Source organism: Neovison vison, chromosome 14 (genome assembly GCF_020171115.1).
Source record: "Neovison vison isolate M4711 chromosome 14, ASM_NN_V1, whole genome shotgun sequence".
Taxonomy (NCBI): Eukaryota; Metazoa; Chordata; class Mammalia; order Carnivora; family Mustelidae; genus Neogale; species Neogale vison.
In genome coordinates, this window is record NC_058104.1 from 38,933,459 (window position 1) to 38,953,490 (window position 20,032).

Below are 20,032 nucleotides of genomic sequence, written 5' to 3' on the forward strand. Positions count from 1 at the left end.
CTAGACTGACCCGGTGAAGTCACTTGAGGACTTTGCCGGCATTCTCACTGCTGAGGCTGCTGCTAACATGTAGGCCTGGAGCTGCCAGGAGCCCGTGTGTGAAAGTGAACCTTCTGAAGATCTCTGAATCCCAAAGCAAAGGGAAGTAGAAGCCAGAAGACTGATGAATTAATTCCTTTAAAGCTCTGGATCCAGCCATGCCCAAAGTCATTAAAACCACTGAAATGTTCAGTTACACAGCCCAATAAATTCCCTTTTTAAATACCGGTAACAGCATCACCTCCCGCCGAACAGTCCTTAATCCACACCTTGGACAGAAACGGGGAGTCCTGGGGTCTGTTAGAATAACCAACAGTTTATTAAAAGCTTGCTGTGGGGCTCTGTGCCAACCCCATAGCTGGGAGGGGCTCCCATGTCTGCCCCCAGGTCTGGGAGCAGCCCTTTCGAAGGTCCTTCCCTTGTTCCCCTGCCCTAGCTCTGATCTCAATTTAAAAAAAAAAAAAAAAAAAAAAAAGGACAAGACGGCACAGGACGTCAGACAGCAACGGGGGGATGCAGAGACCAGGCAACCTGACCCCAAACCCCATCCTGATCCTTCTTTCCTAGGAAGGCCTTTTCCTTCTGTTCTCCCCACCCCCGACCTGCTCTGCCACACCCCAGGTCTGGGGGCCTGGCATCCCCAGTCCACGGCCCCATTACACGAGGCAGTATAGTTCTCTGAATATAATATATCTAGACCCACCCTTCCCCTCCCCCAGGGGACCAGATGAACATTTGACACGCACATCTCCCTCCTTTCCCGAGGCTGTGGTGGAGAGAGACCCTGGCACCATGGTGGGGAGGCAGGGGCTCCTGGTCAGCCTTGAGGCACCTATGCCCAAGCTGGCCCCGGGCCACTGGCCAGCCCAAGAAGCTCATGAGATGAGGCGGTCTGAGGGGAGCTGGAGCCAACATCCTGTCCCCCACCCTTGGATGGGCCTCCCTTACAGCCCTCCAGGATCAGGCTCCACCCACCCCTGCCCCTGCCCCTGCCCCATTCATCTGCTCATCCATCTTGCACTTCAGGAATAGAAGTGGGAGGAGCCATTGAGGATGTGGGAAGCGACACTGGTGCTGCGGCTCAGAGGCCCAGGCACTGCAGCGGCAGGTGGGCCCACATTGTCACTGCCACTGCCCCCCGAGGCTGCCCGCCGCAGGGGCTGAGGGCTGTTTCTTAGCAGCAGCAGGGCTCCACCACGGGGTGTTCCACTCTGTGTGGGGGGCCCCAGCCAGTTTGGGGGACCTGGAGGAGCCAGCAGAGAGGGCTGACGCCAGGCTGGGGGGGGCATGCCCGGTGGAGGAGGACCATGGCTCCAATGTGCCCCTGATCGGGGAACAGGACGGGAGGGCCAGGCAGGGGCAGGGGGTGGAGCGGGATAGCCCTGGGCAGCAGCCTCGGCTGGGATGCCCCCCAGAGCCATACTGGAGAAGCCCAGCCTCATGCTCTCGGCATCGAAAGCCTCGATCTCACGGGCCTGCCGCTCGAGCAAACTCCGGATTCGCTCGGAGCGCCCTGTCTGCAAGGCCAGCAGCTCCTCTTCCACCTGGGACACCCAGAAAAGAGGTTAGCACGCCTGGGGGCGGGACGGGGGGAGCCCGCCCTCCCCGACGCACGCTGGCGTCAAAGCCCCCTTACCCGCTGCTCCAGCAGTGCGCGCCTCAGAGCCACCCGCTGCTCCAGCTCCCGCAGCTCCCGCTCGTGCTGACCCTCCGTGCGGATCTTGATCTTGCTCTGGTAGGCGTTGAGCAGCTCCAGCTCCTGCTGCAGCTGCTGCCGAAGGGCCTGGAATTCTGCCTCCTGGGTCTCATCAAGCCGCAGCTGGCAGAGAGGAGAAGGCATGTTAGGGGCCTTCTCCCCCACCCCCACACCCCTCCCCCGCCCCAGGTAGGCTGGGCCCTCAGGTTTCAAGCAGCAGCCAGTCTCAACATCCAGCAGAATGAAAGGTCGCCATACCCTGTGACACAGCAATTACACTTGCAGTAATCTATGCCCCTGGTATACTCGCACAGGTGCTCGGAGGAGCTCCCCGAAGCGTTGTAATAGCAAAATACTGGAAGCAACCTAAATGTCCACCAATAAGGGATGGGTTAAAGAAACAATGGTACAGTCATACCATGGAAAATTCTACACTGTTTCAAAAATGAGACAGGTGTACTGACATGGAAAAGCGTCCAAGAAATAGTAGGTGGAAAAAGAACAGTACGTACAATATAATTTCAGATTAAAATTGTACGTAGTTTTCCAAATATGCACAGGGGAAAAAAAAAAAATCTAAACTACAACTATTAACCGTTACCTCTGAGAGGTGGGATTGGGTGCGAGAATGGCAATGACCAGGGCACTGTGGTGTTTTACGCTACGTGTAGTTTGTAATTGGCCCTTTCCAGTGGTGTTGTGTGATCACTCTTAGAACAGCAATCTTCAAAATCCTCCAGAAGTCTGAGTAAATCGGCCCAAGGGCCGATTTGCTCCCTGTTAACACGTTCAACTAACGCAAGCCCAGGAAAAAATTATAGCCACTCTTTGCTTGGTTCTTGGTAGTCAGGCTGGCTTTGACAAGACCTTAAGAAAATACTTAAGAGAGACAATGAAACCATTGCGGAGAATACGGACACTGGGAGGATCTAAGTTTCCCCCAAGAACAAAAGCCCCGTCTTTGTCCACACTCCCCATTCCCACTGCCCATAACTAAGCCGGGCATACAGGAGCCAGGCTCCACCACGCTCCCTCCCTGGACCCCAGGCCTCACCGCCTGTGAGCTGAGCATCTCGGAGATGGACTGGTCGTATTGCTCGGCGAGGATGGCCAGCTTGCGGGTCTGTTCTTCCTTGAGCCGCTTAAGGAGGCTCTTGTGCTGAGCTTTGGGCGTGGTCTCCAGCAAGTGTGCCCGCAGGGCCTTGTACTGCCGAGTCTGGATCTTACACGTCTCCTGGAACTGCTTCTTGATCTGCAGCTCCTTAGACTATGCAGTGGACGGACCAAGGGGAGATGGGGGCAAGGGAGAGGAGGAGGAACAACCGGGGAGAGGGGGAGAAGAGAGAGAGAGAGAGAAGAGGAGACAGAAGCAGAGACAGGGAGAGGGAGAGAAACAGAAAACATGTTAGACAGAGGGGGCGGGGGGAGCTGTATACAGACAGACATGGAGAGATGGGATCGTGTTGAGAGAGATCAGGCAGATTCTCAATGGGCAAGAGACACGAAGTAAACAAGACAGGTTCCAAGAGCAAGTTCAGAGTTGGGTAGAAAACTCACAAGGAACAGCAGGAGAGTTTATGGACAGGGAACTGAAAATCTTTAGGGTACTGAGCGTACACAAGAAGCTCTGACCATGCAAAGAGGGAGAAAATACAACCCAGAGACGGAAACCCAGGAGCAGACACAGAATGTGCACAGGAGTGAGAGAACCAAGTCACACATCAAGTCACACATCACACCCATGGAAGAGAGCGACACGGCCAAGGAAAGACAGAGGAAGTCCCAGGTTCAGCACCTCAGGGTGGGAAGGAAGGAACGAGGATGAGCTCCAAGCCGAGAAATGGATAAGGAGTGCCCCATCCTGGGCCACACCAGGGAAAGGGCCAAAAGAGGTGGCCAGAAAGGGCCTGACAGGTTCAATGGGCCAGCAGCTGCTACCTGACCAGATCTTCACATTCCATCCCACTCCAAGCCCACAACCAATCCCATTTCCACGGGCCCCCCCAATCTGCCTGGCCCCCCAAACTCACCACCCCTTACTGTAGAGGATTTGCAGATCCATCCCCAAGCCCTCTAGGGTAAAGCCTAATGCCAGGAGGGAAATTCAGCTCCCAGACAAAAGGCAACCACATAGGGAATGGGTCGGGAGTAAAGGCAGGGGATGAGGACAAAAGGACCCGGAACCTAAGGACTCTCTGGAAAGAATCCACCAATGGGGGAACTATGGGACCAAGAAGCTCTTGGAAGCTCAACAGGGGCTCAGACCTCTGAGCTGGTGGTGGTCATGGAGCAACGAAGCTATGAAGGCAGAGAGGATGAGGCTGAGGAGTGAAAGGGGTTAAGATAACGTAGATGGGGGTGAAGAGGTCATGGAACTGGGGGCCAAGGGTCCAGATTGGGGGGCATACCCGGGAGGCTAGGCGGCAGGACAAAGCAGACAGAGGCAGCCTGGGCCAAAGGTACAGTTCCGCTCAGATATTTTATTTGTGTTTGTCTTTTTCTTTTCTTTTTTTTTTTTTTTTTTTTGGTGGGGGAAAGGGGACAGGTTGGAAGGGAGACAGAAAAACAAAATCAAAGAGAGAAAAAAAAAACATGACTTCCCACCCTCCGCCACCCCTGGCCCCAGGCCCGAGTTGATGAGGGTGAGGATGAGCACACACACAGCGGGAGAACAGCAATAATTTAGGGTGGGGGAGGAGCGTCGGGAGACCACGGAGTGTAACTTCCGGACTCCACGGGGGAGGCTGCCTGTCTGCAGGTCCGAAGGGCTGGGGCGAGGCGGGGAAGCATACTAAGGAAGGAGGGGTGAAAGGGGGAGAGGGCTGGGACCGGAGAAACCTCACTGAGGAGTGGGAGATAAAGTGCTCGATGCTCCGGATTCGGGCTGAGGAGGAGCGAGAGTGGGTTACCTCCAGGGAGGCAGGGCCCGGGACTGCCGGGTTCGGGATCGCCGCCCACTTAGAGTCCCAGGTGCTGGCTGGCGAGAAGCAGGAGGCCCTAGCCGGCGCTGACTGCGCGGCAGCAGCCGGGGGATACGGCTGGGCCTCTCACCCCGGAGCAGGCCCCAGCTGGCCAGGGTGTGGATGGCCCAGGGGGGCAAGTGCGAGGCTAACCCCTGGCTGGCCCGTGCCAGGCGCCAGTTCCAGCCCTTGCACAGGGTCCAGAACCTTGCCAACAGGGCTAGTGGGTGTCGGGCAGCACGGGGATTACCCCGCCGGGGCCCAGGGACAGGCAGACGGCTGCGGAAGCCATCCTTGTTGGTTTTAGGGTACAGTGCAAACAGGCCCCGGTCCCCCACAGCCCCACAGCCCTGCAGGGCACGAAAGGCCATGGGCGACAGGCGCAGCAGAGCCCGTAACCAGAGTCGAGAGATACCCCGGCGCATCCGGGGGCCCTGCTGCCGCACCCATTTGCCCCCAGCTGCAAGAGCTGCCAGAGGTAGGGCCAGACCTGGCCAGGCTAGGAGCCAGGAGGCCCCAAGGCCCAGAGGGACACCTATAAGGCCACGGCGCCAACTCAGACCCAGGACGGCCCCCAGTGCGGTGCCCTGGGCCAGGAGTAGGAACAGACTGGGGGGCAGGTGCAGAGCTGTACAAAGAAGTAGGTAGGAGGCCCCCAGGCCCACCAGCCCCACCTCGAGGGCCAGCAGCGATGCCTGCAGGCCACCCCCGCCCTGCGCTGCCAGCAGCGGGAGGAGGAGCAGAAGCAGGAGGGGCAGGAGGCCGGAGGAGGACCCCACTGCGAAGGACAGGCCTGCCAGGAGACCATGGGACAGAAGTCCAGGGAGCTGGTTAGCAGGGCTGTGCCTCAGATGTGCTGGAGGGGGTTCAGGGGGGATGTCTGGTGAGGGACAGCCATCTCCAGGATCCCTCAGGGTCCTAACTGGAGCTCCCTCCTCCTCCTCTTCCTCCTCCTCGGGGACTGGGGTTAGTGCTGGGCCTGGGATCCAGCCAAACTCAAATTCCTCATCCAGGAGGCGCCCGTCCTCCTTGCCCCATAACCTCCACTCCCCAGCTGCCTCCTGGCCTGCAATGCTCCTCTCCTGGGGTGCCAGGGATGGGACTCTAAGTTCTTCTATCTCCTCCTCAGGCAGACCCCAAACTTCCTCATCAACCAAACTCCCATGGTTTTGTGGGCCGGGACTAGAGACTCCTGATTCTTCCCCCAACATCCTCTGGTCCTCTGGCTCCAAGGTGGCCCCTTCCTTTCCCAAAATCCTTCTCTCTGGAACTGCTTCCTCCTCCTCTCCCAGAATTCTTTGGTTCAGTACTGCCTCCTGGCCAGATGAGCGGGGCTGCTCTTCTCTAGGGGTGCCTGTGCTGGGTGGCCCCAGAGCCCCAGGAACGGGGAGCGGGAGGCCCGGGGGACGCTGGCCTGCACGTACTTTGAGGCTCTTGGGCTGCTGGCGAACCTGGGCCGCGTGCTTCTGCCGCAACTCTTGCTCACGCCGCTTGTTGTACTCCAGCTGGTTACCCAGCTCCGTCTGGTGCTGCAGGCGGGTGAGCTCCGCCCGTGTGCGCTGGACGGCCTGGAGCTGCCGTAGCTCCAGCTCCCGCGTGGCCTCATGCTGCCGCAGCAGCAGTGCACACTCCAAGTCCTTCTGGGTCTGCTTCTTGTTCAAATCCTGAGGCAGAAGGGAGGCAGGGCCCCGAGCCCAGTTAGGAAGCCTTGTTGGTGTCAAGAGAGCCCCAGGACTCCCCGGCAGAGGGAGCTGAGCACAGGGAGCTAAGGGCGTAAGGGAGCCACGCTCCCGGCTGGTGTGGGAGCAGCAGCCTAGGGAGCTCGAGCGGGGCCTGGCAGGCACGAGGAAACCAGCCAAGCTGGAACACGGCAGAGGGGACAGATGACCCCAAGTGAGGCAAACGAAGGGGTAGGTGCCCGTGCTGTGGGAGGGAATGGGGGACGGGGTGGCCCACCTCGCGCAGCAGGTCCTGGTCCAGGCTGTGACGCGCCAGAAGCATCTTGCGCTTATACTGGCGACACTGAAGCTCAAAGTACTGGCGCTGCCGCCGCAGCAGCCCTGCCTCCTCCTCCGCCTGGCACTGCTGGAGCTGCTCCTTCTGCCGCAGAAGCCACTCGGCCTTCTCCCGCTTGGGGGTGCTGGGGTTCTCCTGGAGCTCCTGGGCAAGACGGTGGGGAGGGCAGGGGGTCAGGGCGCCTCGCCCAGCACAGCCCCCCCCCCCCCCACGGCTGCGGCCCGGGCCCACCTCCTTCAGCTGCTCCTTCCGCAGTTTGTATGTTCGCTTCTGAGCCTCCAGCAGGGCGGCCAGCTCCTTCTTCTGCTGCCCGAGGATGTGCTGCTGGAACTTCCGCTCCTCGGCCTGGGCTGCTCGGGCCTCCTTCTCACCGATGGCCTGGTGCCGCCGGGACAGCTTTTCTGCCTCAGCCCCAAAGCCAGCGCGCTGGGCCTCAAGCTCCCGCTGCAGCCTGGCGCTATGCTCCTCCCGTTCACCCCGCAGCCTCGACTCCAGGGCCAGCAGCTGCTTCTGGTGCTGCCGTCGCATCCGCTTATAGCCACTCAGCTGCTCCCGCAGCGCTGAGTCCTGCTCGTGCTCCTGGATCTGGCGGCTGACCTGGGGCAGGAGAGAGGATGAGAAGGGGGCTCAGCTCTGCCCCACCTCATTAACACACGGAGCGTAACGATCGTTGTGCTCTGCTGGAGAGCACGCGTTTCAGACTCATAGGTTTAATTCTTATCTGGTGCTTTCCTCACACTCAGCCCCCCGGAGCCTGCTGCCTCCACAGGATGACGGGCACACAGTCCAATTCACCGACTGCTGAGACCCAGGTGAGACCCCAGGCCCAGCACAAAAGTGGCAACAATTCAAATTAATTCAAAATCAGAAATACCTGGGCTATACTCCCACTTACTAACTTACTAACCATGTGACTTCAAGCACATGAATGACACTAAGCCTCAGTTCCCTCGCCAGCTAAATGGGGCAATGATATCCTTTTATAGGAAGCTGTGGAGATCCAACTCTGATACAGATGAACTAGTGTCTAATAAAACGCTCTGATCTAACAAGTGTTGGCTTCCTTCCATTTCACCAAACACTGAAATGTAAGTAAGGAGTCGGTAAGGACTCCTTACACAGCCCAGGTACGGAGATGGGAGCTCGGCCATGAGATGCTGGAAGTATCAAGAACACTGGGCCTGGATGTCCCCATCTGAGGACCTGAGCTCAGGTCCCATTGTCAAGTAGGCATGACTCCAACCAGTCCAGGTGGCCAAGTCCCTGGAAGTTACAGACCTCTCTGCACAGCACCACAGCACTGAGCATCACAGGATCTGAAGGGCTGTCCCAGCACAACACTCAACCACAAGTGTTAGCCACAGAATGTAGCAGACTGACCACTGGCCTCTAAGGTAATCGATGCTGGTGCCTGCAGCTAAGCAAAAATGTCATCTAATGGTGCATTGAAAGTGTGGGCGAAAACTATATTCTATGAAAGTCTATCCATTTTTTCCTGGGAACGGAGAAAAACATCACCTTGACTTGATTTTAGGAGGATCGAGGTCCTGCTTAATTTGAAAATTTGAGAACCACCAAAGGTGTTTGGGCAAGTGCCTTGGACAACAGCACGTCTGAGTCACGATTCTCTCGTTTCTCCAATGGGCTTGTACCCTCTCCCCGCAAAGGAGCCGAAGGATGAGAGGCAGGCATGAGTGTGGGCCTGAGAGCCAATCAATGGCATGAGGCAGACACTGGCCACCACTCCTTGCCCTCCAGGGATGTAAAATCCAGCACATCTGTCATAATGCCACGTGGGAGCAACAACGCACAGAGATGTGAAGCACCGGGCTGGCCAGGAGCCTGGGAAGACGCCCCAGGACATACTACTTAAGCCTCGCCACGAGGATGGAGCAAGAGTTTACCAAGCCTGGAACACCCATATCAGGCGATGTGACCTAAACGTTCTGCTCAGAGTCTGCTGAGAGTGGGGAAGGTTGAGGAGAAAAGGAGAGAGAAAACAACAGAAAGTGAGGGTGGAATCTGCACTTAATCCAGTGCCACAGCTGGGAAAAATCATCTCTGGACTCAGAGTCCGGGGCACCCAGGCTAAGGGCGGATGGCCACGCTTACCAGGGAGGCAGTACGGATGGTGGCAAAGTGGTCCCGGTTGCGGCAGTAGGCCCGGCGGCGGGCAGAAGAGGTGGCAGAGGCGGGAGCCGGGGCTGCCGGCGGCTGGAGAGGGCTGGGGGTCATCTCTGGCTGGTAGGGGTCATCATACAGGTTGTCAGAACCCTAGAGGAAAGGAAGGTAAAAGGGCTGTCCAAGGTTCAGAGGCTACTGGGCCCAAAGGGAGTTCCCTGGAGACCCCATGAGACTTAGCTAAGCAATCACACGGGAGGGAGAGCTGGGGACCGGCCGTGGCACCACCAGGCTTATGGAGGGCGAGGTGCGCACCGGCAGTCGCTGGATGACGGAACCGTGGGAGGTGACCGTGTGCTCCCCCTCCTGCATCATGGCCAGCTCTCGGGCTTCAGGCCCGTCTTCTTCCTCCTCTTCCTCTTCTTCCTCCTCCTCCTCCTCCTCGTTGTCTGAAGCATCTGCTAGGCTGTTGACCGAACTGCTCTGGCTGGAGGCGCTGATGGACATGCTGGGCACTGAGTGGCTACTCTCTAGACTGGTCAGCGTCCCAGCCCGGTGCATGTAGGGCTCGGCCTCCTGCGGACAGGGCGCAGGCTGTTGGGCAGGGAAGGGGAAGGACAAGGGGAGAGTGTATAGAGGTAGCACAGGGAGACAGAGGGTAGGAAGAGGGAGAGGGAAAGTGAGCCAAGCAGCTGCCAGGAGGCGAGCACAACAGTGGTATACACGGGTGGTATGGTAAGCTGGGTCACCTCCTCCTCCTCTGGGGCCTCAGCACCAGGGCCATTGGGTGCCTCTTGGAACAGTATCTTCTTCATCTTACGGTACTGCAGGTTGTCTAGCTCCCGCACAGCATCCTTAGTTCTCTGGATTAGGTCCATGATGACCGTGGGTGGCCGTTCCCGGAGCACAAAGCGGTGCTAAGGGGAGAGAATGCTGAGGCCTGCTGCCAAGCACCCTGCCTCCCAATATCCCATGGGCTCTGGCGTTCCCTCTGCCCTGAGATACTTCCCTGGGACTCATGCCCACCGTGAACTGACACTAGCCTTGTCCTAACCCCTGCTCCTGCATGAATTTTCACCACCCAGTCACTACTCCTGGGGCAGGCGCCTGTTCTCCCAGGCATGGCTGACAGACAAGAACAGTCAGGAGATCTGGAGTGTAGTTCAGGTCCTCTGTCAAAGTGTTGTGTGCCCCTGGACACATCATGAGGCCTCTCTGGCCCTCATAAGGTATCCCATGATTATAAAGCAAATAGGCCAAACTAGACTGTCTTCATCAGTTCCCAACTAGGGTTCCTTAGGCCTCCATGGATCTGTGAAGGGAATAGGGGCCCCTCTACTTTTGGTAACTCAAAAAACACCTAAGGGAAATCATACATTTACCCAAGACAAGGCTACACAGGCTTTTGGCTTGAATTACATCAGATCAGCGTGGCAACCCTGGTTATCGCACGCAGACCAGAAGCTCTGGCTGGCAATTACATATATCTTTGATTAATAAAAGATGGGAAAACAAGTTATTACTTAATAAGTAAAAGCAGTCTTCTAGACAAAATCTTGCAAAACACAAAGTCCATTGGGCACTGGGAAGGGGGGTGGGAATTCGTAGGTGAAGTGGCTGGTGGACGAAGAACTGGGAGTCACTAATGTCACTAAGGGCTTCCTCAAGTGATTCTAACAAGCCACAGTTCTAGGAGAATGCTAGGGCAGTGAGCCCTCACCTTCAGAAGAACCTCTGAGGTTGGTCTGTCTTGAGGAATCTTCTGAAGACAAGAGTCAACAAAATTCCGGAAGTACTCAGACCTAAATGTCAGGGGAGGATAAGGGAGAGGTGGGAAGGGCATGAGCCACGCAGCCTTACCCTACGGAAGGTCTAACCCCTGGGCCCAGGAATCCCAGTCCTCACCAGTGTCCTGACTGGAGCACGGGGGACTCATTCTGTGCAATGTGGTATAAGGCACTCATCGCATTCATGTTGAACAGCGGTGGTTTCCGTTCCGCTACAGAAAAAGTCAACAGGGAGAAGGTGAGAGGTGGCAGGAAGGCAGCGGAGGCTAGACTGGAAATCAAAAGATTTGGGTCCAGGGGCGCCTGGGTGGCTCAGTGGGTTAAGCCGCTGCCTTTGGCTCAGGTCATGATCTCGGGGTCCTGAGATCGAGTCCCGCATCGGGCTCTCTGCTCAGCAGGGAGCCTGCTTCCCTCTCTCTCTCTCTGCCTACTTGTGATCTCTCTCTGTCAAATAAATAAAATCTTAAAAAAAAAAAAAAAAATAAAAAAGATTTGGGTCCACACCTCAGCTCCCTCACTTCCTTGCTGACCAATTCTCATCATCTTAATTAATTCCCTCTGTAAAATTTAATATTGATCCTTTCCCCTGCACACAATGGAGGCACAAGCACCGAAGGAGGCAGAAGGAAACAGTTATCAGCCCAACTAACATTTATTAGGTTCCAAATGAGAGCAAAAAACTTGCTAAGTGTTATGGTGAAGTTAAGGAAAAACAAGACATGGGCCCTGTCCTCAAGGAACTTCCAGTCTAACAGGGAAGGAGACAGAAAAACGGCTGGGAAGTGGGGTGTGCATGGCGGGCCCTCAAACTGGTACACACGCAGGGGATCAAGGGCAGGTCTTTTGGAAAAAGGGATACTGGAGCTAGGCCTCAGCTGAGAAGTTAAAAGCCAGGAGGAGCTCCTTGTGGGCCAGACAAATGTTTTGTGGTGTTTATGTTTTTTGGCCTGAACACTTTTTTTTTTTTAAGATTTTATTTAATTTGACAGAGAGAGAAAGAAACAGCGAGAGAGGGAACACAAGCAGGAGGAGTGGGAGAGAGAGAAGCAGGCTTCCCACTGAGCAGGGAGCCCGATGAGGGGCTCAATCCCAGAACCCTGGGATCATGACCCGAGTTGAACGGAGACACTTAATGACTGAGCCACCCAGGAGCTCCTAAACAGTGATTTTTTTTCAAAAAAGATTTTATTTATTTATTTGACAGAGAGAGATCACAAGTAGGCAGAGAGGCAGGCAGAGAGAGAGAGAGAGAGGAGGAAGCAGGCTCCCTGTTGAGCAGAGAGCCCGATGCGGGGCTCGATCCCAGCACCCTGAGATCACTACCCAAGCCGAAGGCAGAGGCTTAACCCACTGAGCCACCCAGGCTCCCTAAACAGTGATTTTTGAATAAAATTCCAACCTAACAATAACCATCATCATCATCACCACCATCATCTAAATTTCAAGTTTCCCCTAAAGAATTAGATCTGATGAAAAGGAGCTGACATTCCTGCACAATGACGGGCTAGAACTAAGCAACAGCAATCTCCAGTTTGCCAGAGCCTTCTCCTCATTGCTTCTGATACAGAATATCAGCTGTCATTTATAATCAGGACTGATTGTTTCTTTGGCAGTAGAGAAACAGTTCTCTGCATTCTTGTCTCTACCAAAAACTAGAAATATAAAGGACAGCTCTCAATTTTTCTCATACTTGGCCTGTTTCACATATTTGCATCACCTGTCCGGCTGTGGCCTTAAATGGCAAATGCAGACATGTGGAGATGGAGAACAAGAATATGTCCAAATCTTGGCCTTCGGGGAGAGACACAATATAAACCAAGGCAAGACAGTAGAAAAGCTCACGGCAAGCTCAGGAGAGAGCCGACCTTCCGGCAGCAGAACCTTCAGCTGGGTGGAAGGCAGGGTGGGGACGGCGTCAGTCTTGAAGGCAATGGGGGCATTAAAGGATTCTGGAGGGGAGCGAAGCAGCAGCAGCACCCAGCTAGGGCGGATCTCTCCGTAAGAGAGACTGGAAGGAAGAAGAGGCTATAGGTAGGAAACATCACCACAGGGAGTCACTGGTAAGAGGACCTAAGGGCATTTCTTTTTGTGGCAACTAGCTGTGCCCGGCACCACGCTGAAAACTTCGCGAACACTACTGCACAAACAGTTGTGTGAGCAGCGTAAGCTGGACAGGCTCCAAGGCCTCATGAACTCACTTGAGCCTAACCTCTGGCCTTACCACTCACTGCTTTTGACATGGCATTACTTGCCATATTCCAAACAGCTGAAGCTAGGCTCAGCTCCCCATGTCTGCTCTTTCCTGTCTGGAATGCTCTTCCCTACAGTCTTCACACAGATTTGTCTTACCATTCTGCCTAGACATCTCCAATACGAGGAGACCTTCCCTCAGCCCCGGAACTAGGTCAAGTCCCTTGTTTTATGGTTGTACTGTTCCTGAAACTTCTCCTTCCAGCTTCTGTCGCACGGAGAGAAAACATGCCTGTTTCCCCAACTAGAAGGTAAGTTCCATGAGGGCAAGAACCTCATTCACTGCTCTACCTGCAGAACCTGCTGCCATAGCATGGCACACAGTGGGCATTCAAAAAATACAGAGGGGTGCCTGGGTGGTTCAGCAGGTTAAGCCTCTGCCTTTAGCTCGGGTCATGATCCCAGGGTCCTGGAACTGAGCCCCACATCGGGCTCTCTGCTCAGTGGGGAGCCTGCTTCTCCCTCTTCCTCTGCCTGCCGCTCCTTGCTTGCTTGTGTTCTCTTTCTGTGGGATAAATTAAAACTTAAAAAGAAAGAAAGAAATAAAGAAAAGAAGACAGAGAACTAGAGTAGTGGACAGGAAGGGAAGAATGCTTCGAAATCTTCAGGTCTAAGAGCTGTTAGGATTTGACAGCTGACTGACTGGGGGACCAAGGGTAGAGTCAAAATGGACAGGAGTTTGAAAGCCTGCGGATGAGATGGTATGGGGATGGTAAGAGAAAGAGAAAGGAGTGGAGAGGGAAAAAGGACGAGGGAACAGAGGATGCGTCCTTACCCAGCTCGATGCAGGTTATCCCCAAGGACCAGACATCCACCTTGCCATCATACTGCCCCTCATCCATTGCCAGGATCACCTCCGGAGCCATCCTGGGACAAAGGTCAGAAGAAAGAGGCTGATCAGGCACCCAGACTCTGCCAACTCCTGCTCCCAACATCCTGGGGACTCTCTCCACTCACCACTACTCCCACTCACCAGTATGGGGTGCCCACAAAGGAGTTGGCGGGTGCCATGATAGATGCAGAGCCGAAGTCCCCCAGCTTCACCAAGCCTGGCTCTGACAGCAAGATGTTTCCAGCCTTCACATCCCTACCAGAGACAACGCACGGGGATAAAGGCAGGCATCTCAGGAAGGCTGAGCAAGGCTTCAGCACCAAGTTTCTATGAAGGCCACAGCCCAGCCAAATGAGCAGCGTAGACGGCACCCCTCACAGCCACCGTCGCTGCGGCTCGTACCTATGGATCATGTTGTGGGAGTGCAGGTAAGCCAGACCCTGAAGGGCCCCGTGCGTCACAGCCGCGATCTCCACCTCCTGAAGGGGCTTCTTGTGCACTGGGGAGTGAGGGAGAAACATCAAACTGAAGGGAGCCCAAGGGTGGGGATGGAACAAGCTCCCTTCCCCTACACCTTCTTTGCTCTTCTCCCTTCTCCCACTTGTTGGCCAGAGCCACTTACCTTCTAGAAGGTCAGAAGCTGAGCCCAGGCAATACTCCATCACCAGCTAAGAAAGGATAAAGGGTCAGAGATAAGCATTTCCAGCCACCCCTGCCCCATCTCCCTTGGGCAGAGATCCAGACCGTGTCTCTGCCTATCCTCCAGTCACTGCGCCCGGGGGTCAAAACAGAGAGGGAGGACGACTGAGAAATCGACATTGTTGTAGGAGAGTCCCTAGAGCCAGGGCCTCCTCTAGAAACAGCCCAAGATGCCACCACTCCCAACTGAATCTCTTCAAAGCCCCATTCTATCTCCATTTCCTCCAGCCCATGTGCCCCTTTCCAACTACTAACAGTTTACGTCCATCTTCAAACCAGCCTCTCCTTCTGGACAAACATTGCTATTCGTGGGTTTGTCTGAGGACTAAAGAAGTTGGGGGAGACTTCCTCCTCTCCAAGGTCCCTATAACGGCACCTGGAATAGGGCCCGCCTAAGAGACTGGACCAGGACAAGGATGGGGGCAAAGATCAGGCCAGAGTCGGGGGCTAGCTCACCCAAGCCGTATGCTCTCTCAGGTAACAGCCCCGGTACTGAATGGTATTGGGGTGCCGGAGCTTCTGCAGGAACCGCACCTCCTTGATGATATCCTGCCACTTCTGAGAGGTCAGAGGAGGAGAGGCTTACTCAGCCCAAACATTGAGACTGGGGTTCCCTGCCCTGCCCCCCAGCAGTCTCTTCAAACCTAACCCACCTCGTTTGACTGCTTCCCACTATAGGACATCTTCTTGATGGCCACCACCTCACTATTCCGGACATCTCGGGCCTGTGAGACCAGATCAGAAGGTGGTGAAGGCCCCTGGTGAGAACTGGGCAGCGGGAAGTCTTGTTGGTCCAGCAGGGGAGGGCAGGAGAGGCCGGTGTGGTACAGCTGTGTAGCAGGCTGTGGACCCATGTCAGGAAAAAGGCAGTGCCTGTCCCTACCCCATTTTCCTAAGCCCCAACTCACGAAGTACACAGCTCCAAAACTGCCATGGCCAATTTCCCGGAGATCAGAGAAGAGCTTTTCAGGGTCATCCTTGAAGAAGAGCTCAGCCACATCGGGGTCCTTCAGGCTCCCGGCCCGGCCCCCAGCTGGCATGATGGCCCCTGGGGGCCCTGAGAGTGGGGCCTGACCTGGAGAATGAAGAGCAGACCCTTAGAGCAAAGAGGGAACACTAAGAGAGAGAAAGGAAGGGGCCTCTCAAGTTTCTGCCTTCTCCTCCACTAGTTCCCTGATGAGGGGGAGGCATGGCAGAGGAAGGGCAAGGGGGAGATTAGGAACAACATCAAAGCTCCAAAAAAATGAAGTTGCCCTGGCAACCAGAGCACGGGGGCCGGGTCCCTGGAGTCCCTAAAACTGCTAGGAAGACTGAGAGCAAAGCATCCTCACCACCCCCAGCCCTCAGTAAGATCCGTTTCGCTACAACCCTTACTTCCCCCCTCAAGAATAAAAGATCCCACCTCCCAGCCAGAACCCCAGATTCCCAAGTGTCCTGTCCCACAACTCCCATACCCCAAATATTTCCAGGCACCTTCCTGTTCCCCTTGGTGTCGAGGCCCCCTCCTCCCTCAACCTCTCACACCCTGGAAGAGAGCAGGAAACAGCCAGGCCGGAGGCAGTGGAAATCCGGCCATTGTTAGAAGCGGGTACTGGCCCACAAGGGCCAGAGGACTTGCTCTCAAAAAGCGTGAGGGACACTGTGGTAGGAAGGAGATGTGGAACGAGAAGGACAGGGATAGCAGGGACAGCTGGCCTGTAGGGCCTGTGCCCTGGGCCGCCTTACTTGCCCAGTCCGATCACATGTGCTTCATGAAGAGGTACAGAACGTCTGCGGTGTACACAGAACACTGACCAGCATGTGCCCGTAAGCACCTTACATGCATCTCCCTCATTCAATCCTTACCACAATTTTATGAGAACTTACTATTACCCCTACCTTGCAGAGGAGGAAATAAACTCCGAAAAGGTTAAGTCTTGCCCAAAGCTGGTCCTCTGCTGCTATGCAGAGGAAAGAAGCAGGGCAAGACAGTGATCACCATTTTACAGACTATGTGACTGAGGCACGGAAAGGAAGCAGGATTTCTCCAAGGTCAGAGAACAGGACCTTCTCTCCAATCGGGCCAGTGTGCTTATTACTGTCTCAGCAACTCGCCTCAAGCTCATGCCCATCCTGCAGGAAGCCTCCCTTGACCAGTCGGGCCTTTAGGGAGAGCTCCTAGAGCACACAGCCCAATACCCACAGAAAGCTCCTGCAGGAGGAAGAAGCCAGGACCCCGCCCCTTTCCCCCAGGGAATTCCAGGCCAGGCTCCCGGCTAAGCACTTGTTGGAATTTAGGCACAAAAAGAGCCTTCAGCAGAGCTGGACTCCCAGGGCCGAGTTCTAGCTCCTTTAAAGCACCTAACAATTTAGAGAGTAATTACATTCTGTCGTGCATTGTTTCCTGTTGTGTTGTTAATTTTGTCTCCTTAGCCCAACTGGAAGCTGGAGGGCAAGAAGTAAGCCTGACTCTCCGGTGGGCCCCCAGGGTGCAGAGGGCTCAGAATAGCCTCGGAGATTGATTGACTGCCCTCAGCCAAGCCCTCAGCAGCTCCCGAGCTGCTCCAAACAGGCCCCTTCCTCCATTCTCCTGCCAGCAACACAGCTAAGCACCTCTCACCCCCACCACACACCCACACACAAAGGCAGGTGCTCACAACTTGCCAAAGGAATCTTCTTGACCTCGTTACCAGCACCCAGCCCAGAATGCCGACCCAGGACCCCAAGCCACATACGAGGGACGCAAACCATCACACTGGGGCTCTTCCTCAGATAATGAACATCTGTGTGGTTACCCATGTCTGAGCGAAATCACAGCCACCTTCTAAAACAATGTTATCACCATTCTGCAGATGAGGAAACCCAAGTCTGTCTGCCCCCAAGCTTCACGACCAGCACAGCTCACCAGCAACATCCAACAACAGGGTGTTCAGTAGGCTCCTTATACTTGGTCTTCTCTTTGATAAAATGATTACAGCACAGGGCTGTTGTGAGATGGTCAATGAGATCTCCAACCTACAAACACTATGCAGACACTTGGCATATGGGTCTCTCCTTCCCTGCCTCCAGGGTCACCACAAGGATTTAATACGTTGGGGACCATCCTACCCCAGCAGCTTGGCTTGAACTGTGAAGAGACACCACTATGGCTATCATTTGCCACAAGAGAGAGCCCTCTCAGGAACCCAGGCCAACGAACGGAATCAGGGTAAAGATGAAGGTCACGGTAGAGAGAAAAATCCACGAGACAGAAGACAGGGGTCAGAAAAAGCTTCGGAGTAGAACCCTCCCCAAAAGGAAGCTCTTCTTCCCCTCACTCTTAAATCTCACCCCAACTCCTTCTCCTCTGGATCCCTGGCCAAGAAGAGATGCCAAGAGACAGGTACGGAGCGGGGGGCAAAACCTGATCAAGAATCTGGGTTTCCAAAATCCTAATTCTGCCATTGTGTGACCTTGGGCAACCTCTCTGGGCCTCAATATTCTCAACTGCAAAATGGGAAGACAGCAGTAAAAGAGGCCCCACAGGGTGAATAGAAGGGGAGGTGTCACAGGAGAGAACAGATGTAAAGCACTTTCTAAATGACAGGTCGCTTGACAAATGGATGAGATCACACCATCCGCAAGAGGTTGGAAGGTAAGGATCTAGCCAGGGAAAACACACTGCCAGGCACTCCTCAACACACATGCACACACACACACTTCCTTGAAAGGACAATCCAAACAGTCCAGGCCTAAAAAACAGGTAAGTGGACCCACCATGGAGATCAAAGGCAAGGGAATCAACACCCCAAAGCCATCCAGAGAAAGGGGTATAACCAGAGAACAGGTAGCTGTAAGGGGCCAAGTGAACACAGACCAGAAGAGTGCAAACCCATCTATCAGCTCAAGCGCCCTAGGGGGTGACCCCCCATGACATCAAAGACCCTGTCACCTTAGGTCCCCCATCAGACAGACATAATGAAGAGGAACACGGGGGCAGCAGAAGGCACCGCTAGCCAGAGCTGACCACCGGCCCACGGGGCTTCATCCTGAGAAGAGGGCCTGCCTACTCAGGCCCAGTTCCTCAAAAAGGAGCACCCTTTCTTCTCAATGCGAGACAAGGGACCCGCGCCCCTGCACCCCGTGTCTCACCTGGTCGGGGTCACTATGGTGCCCCAGCGCTTCCGCCTGCTCCTGGGGTCCTCCAGCGGCTCTGCCCAGCTGGGAGAGGGGCAAGGAGACCTCTCCCCTTGCCACCTCTTCCTCGGCTTTCGCCCTTCCTGAGGGGCGGGCCCGGGAAGCCTCCCCTGGAGGGGAGGGGGTGACAACCTGATCTGACCTCGCGGTCCAGTCCTCCTCCTCCTCGAGGGCGACAGTTGCTGAATCCCGGATCTCTGGTTGTGGGGTCTGAACCCCAGATATTTGGACGAAGGGAAGCTGAATTTGGTATCTGAACGCGCGGGGAATGAACCCCGGATACTGGTGCGCGCAGGGGCCTGAACCCCAGATTTTTGAAATCCTATGAAACAGAGCCCCAGGTTTAAAGAGGCTGGGACCCGAGTCCTGGATATGTGGGGTCAGGGGGGCTGATACCCGGATATTGAGAAGCGAGGGGTCGAGCCCGGAAATTCGCGACCGAAGGGCCTGAGCCCCAGCTCTTCGGCCACCGACAGGGGGCCCACCCCGAGGACGTCCGGCCGCACGGCCCCTCTCACACCAGGGTCCGAGGGTGACAGCCCTCACTCCCGCCCCAGCCTCCTCCCTTTTCCCTTTCCTCTCCTGAGGGCAGCTGAAAGACTGCAGCTACGGACGGTCCCCGCGCCTTCTCTCCCTCTCCTCTTCTCAGCCTCAGCCTCTCTCCGCACCACAGCCCCGGTCTCGTCCCGGTCTCCCTCTCCCTCTTCCTCCCAATTCCAAGATGGAGACCGGGCGGGAGCGCGCAGGCGCGGTAGGGACGCCGGGCCAAAGGGGGCGGAACCCCAAAGGAAATGGCCCCGCCCCCCTATCCTCACTGCCGGGGACGGGGAGATGGGCAGCTACCGGGCCGGAGTGCGCGCGCGCTCCGCCACGCGGACCCTGGATGGGAGGAGGCGGGGAGAAGGGCTAGGCTCGGACGGGGAGGAGCTCAGCAAGCAGTCCGACAAGTGGCCGTGGAGAGAGCTGCGGCGCATGCGCTCGCCCCGCCTTAGCGCTGAGCCCGAGCTTGTTGCTAGGGAAAGCTTTGAGGGGGCGCGAGTGGAAGCAAAGAAGCAGCCGGGATCTGCGCCTGCGTACAGGGTAGCGGTTGGGAGGGGCAAGGGAAGGAGGCTTGCTGGGCGCCGAAAAGGCGGGAAAATGGACTGCTCTGGTTAGTAACCGCACAGCCAGGACGTGGGCTCCCAAGTTTGAGGACTCTTTGCTGGGAAAACTCAGTCTGTCAAATCCCTCAGGAAGCAGGCCTTTCACAATTGCATGACCTGCTCAAGGTCACACAGCATTTATGTCAAAGCATGCCCATGACCATACCCACCTGATTCTCTCAACTAGTTGGAACTATTGATTTTCTTTCATAGAAGAAAACAAGACACAAGGTGGCACAGCTGCGACTAAAACCCAGTGTTTTCCAAAGGCAAGTCATAACAGAGGACAGAGCTGCAGTAATCCATGCCTTATGCCAGCTTGTACCCCAAACTGA

General features: G+C 55.6%; 1 protein-coding gene and 1 pseudogene across 5 annotated transcripts; both read right to left on the reverse strand.

Moving 5' to 3' along the window:
• Nucleotides 1–335: 335 nt before the first annotated feature.
• TAOK2 (TAO kinase 2) lies at nt 336–18,596 on the reverse strand. Of its 5 annotated transcripts, none has more exons than XM_044232860.1 (19): nt 18,511–18,596; nt 15,309–15,475; nt 15,054–15,125; nt 14,857–14,958; nt 14,324–14,369; nt 14,104–14,200; nt 13,843–13,956; nt 13,645–13,736; nt 10,738–10,831; nt 10,553–10,634; nt 9,582–9,749; nt 9,148–9,408; nt 8,824–8,985; nt 6,943–7,308; nt 6,652–6,855; nt 6,120–6,359; nt 2,790–3,002; nt 1,676–1,858; nt 336–1,583 (listed from the first exon to the last, which is right to left on the reverse strand). In XM_044232860.1, the coding sequence occupies exons 2-19, from the start codon at nt 15,438–15,440 to the stop codon at nt 1,062–1,064; spliced, it is 3,150 nt and encodes a 1,049-aa protein (XP_044088795.1). In that variant the 5' UTR covers nt 15,441–15,475; nt 18,511–18,596; the 3' UTR covers nt 336–1,061. The 5 variants fall into 5 exon arrangements, with proteins under 5 accessions (XP_044088795.1, XP_044088794.1, XP_044088796.1 ...); XM_044232859.1 differs by having other exon boundaries at nt 9,148–9,426; XM_044232861.1 differs by lacking the exon at nt 336–1,583 and adding an exon at nt 1,994–2,101 and having other exon boundaries at nt 1,770–1,858; nt 9,148–9,426.
• LOC122895493 lies at nt 18,524–19,529 on the reverse strand (annotated as a pseudogene).
• Between the last annotated feature and the right edge of the window lie 503 nt (nt 19,530–20,032).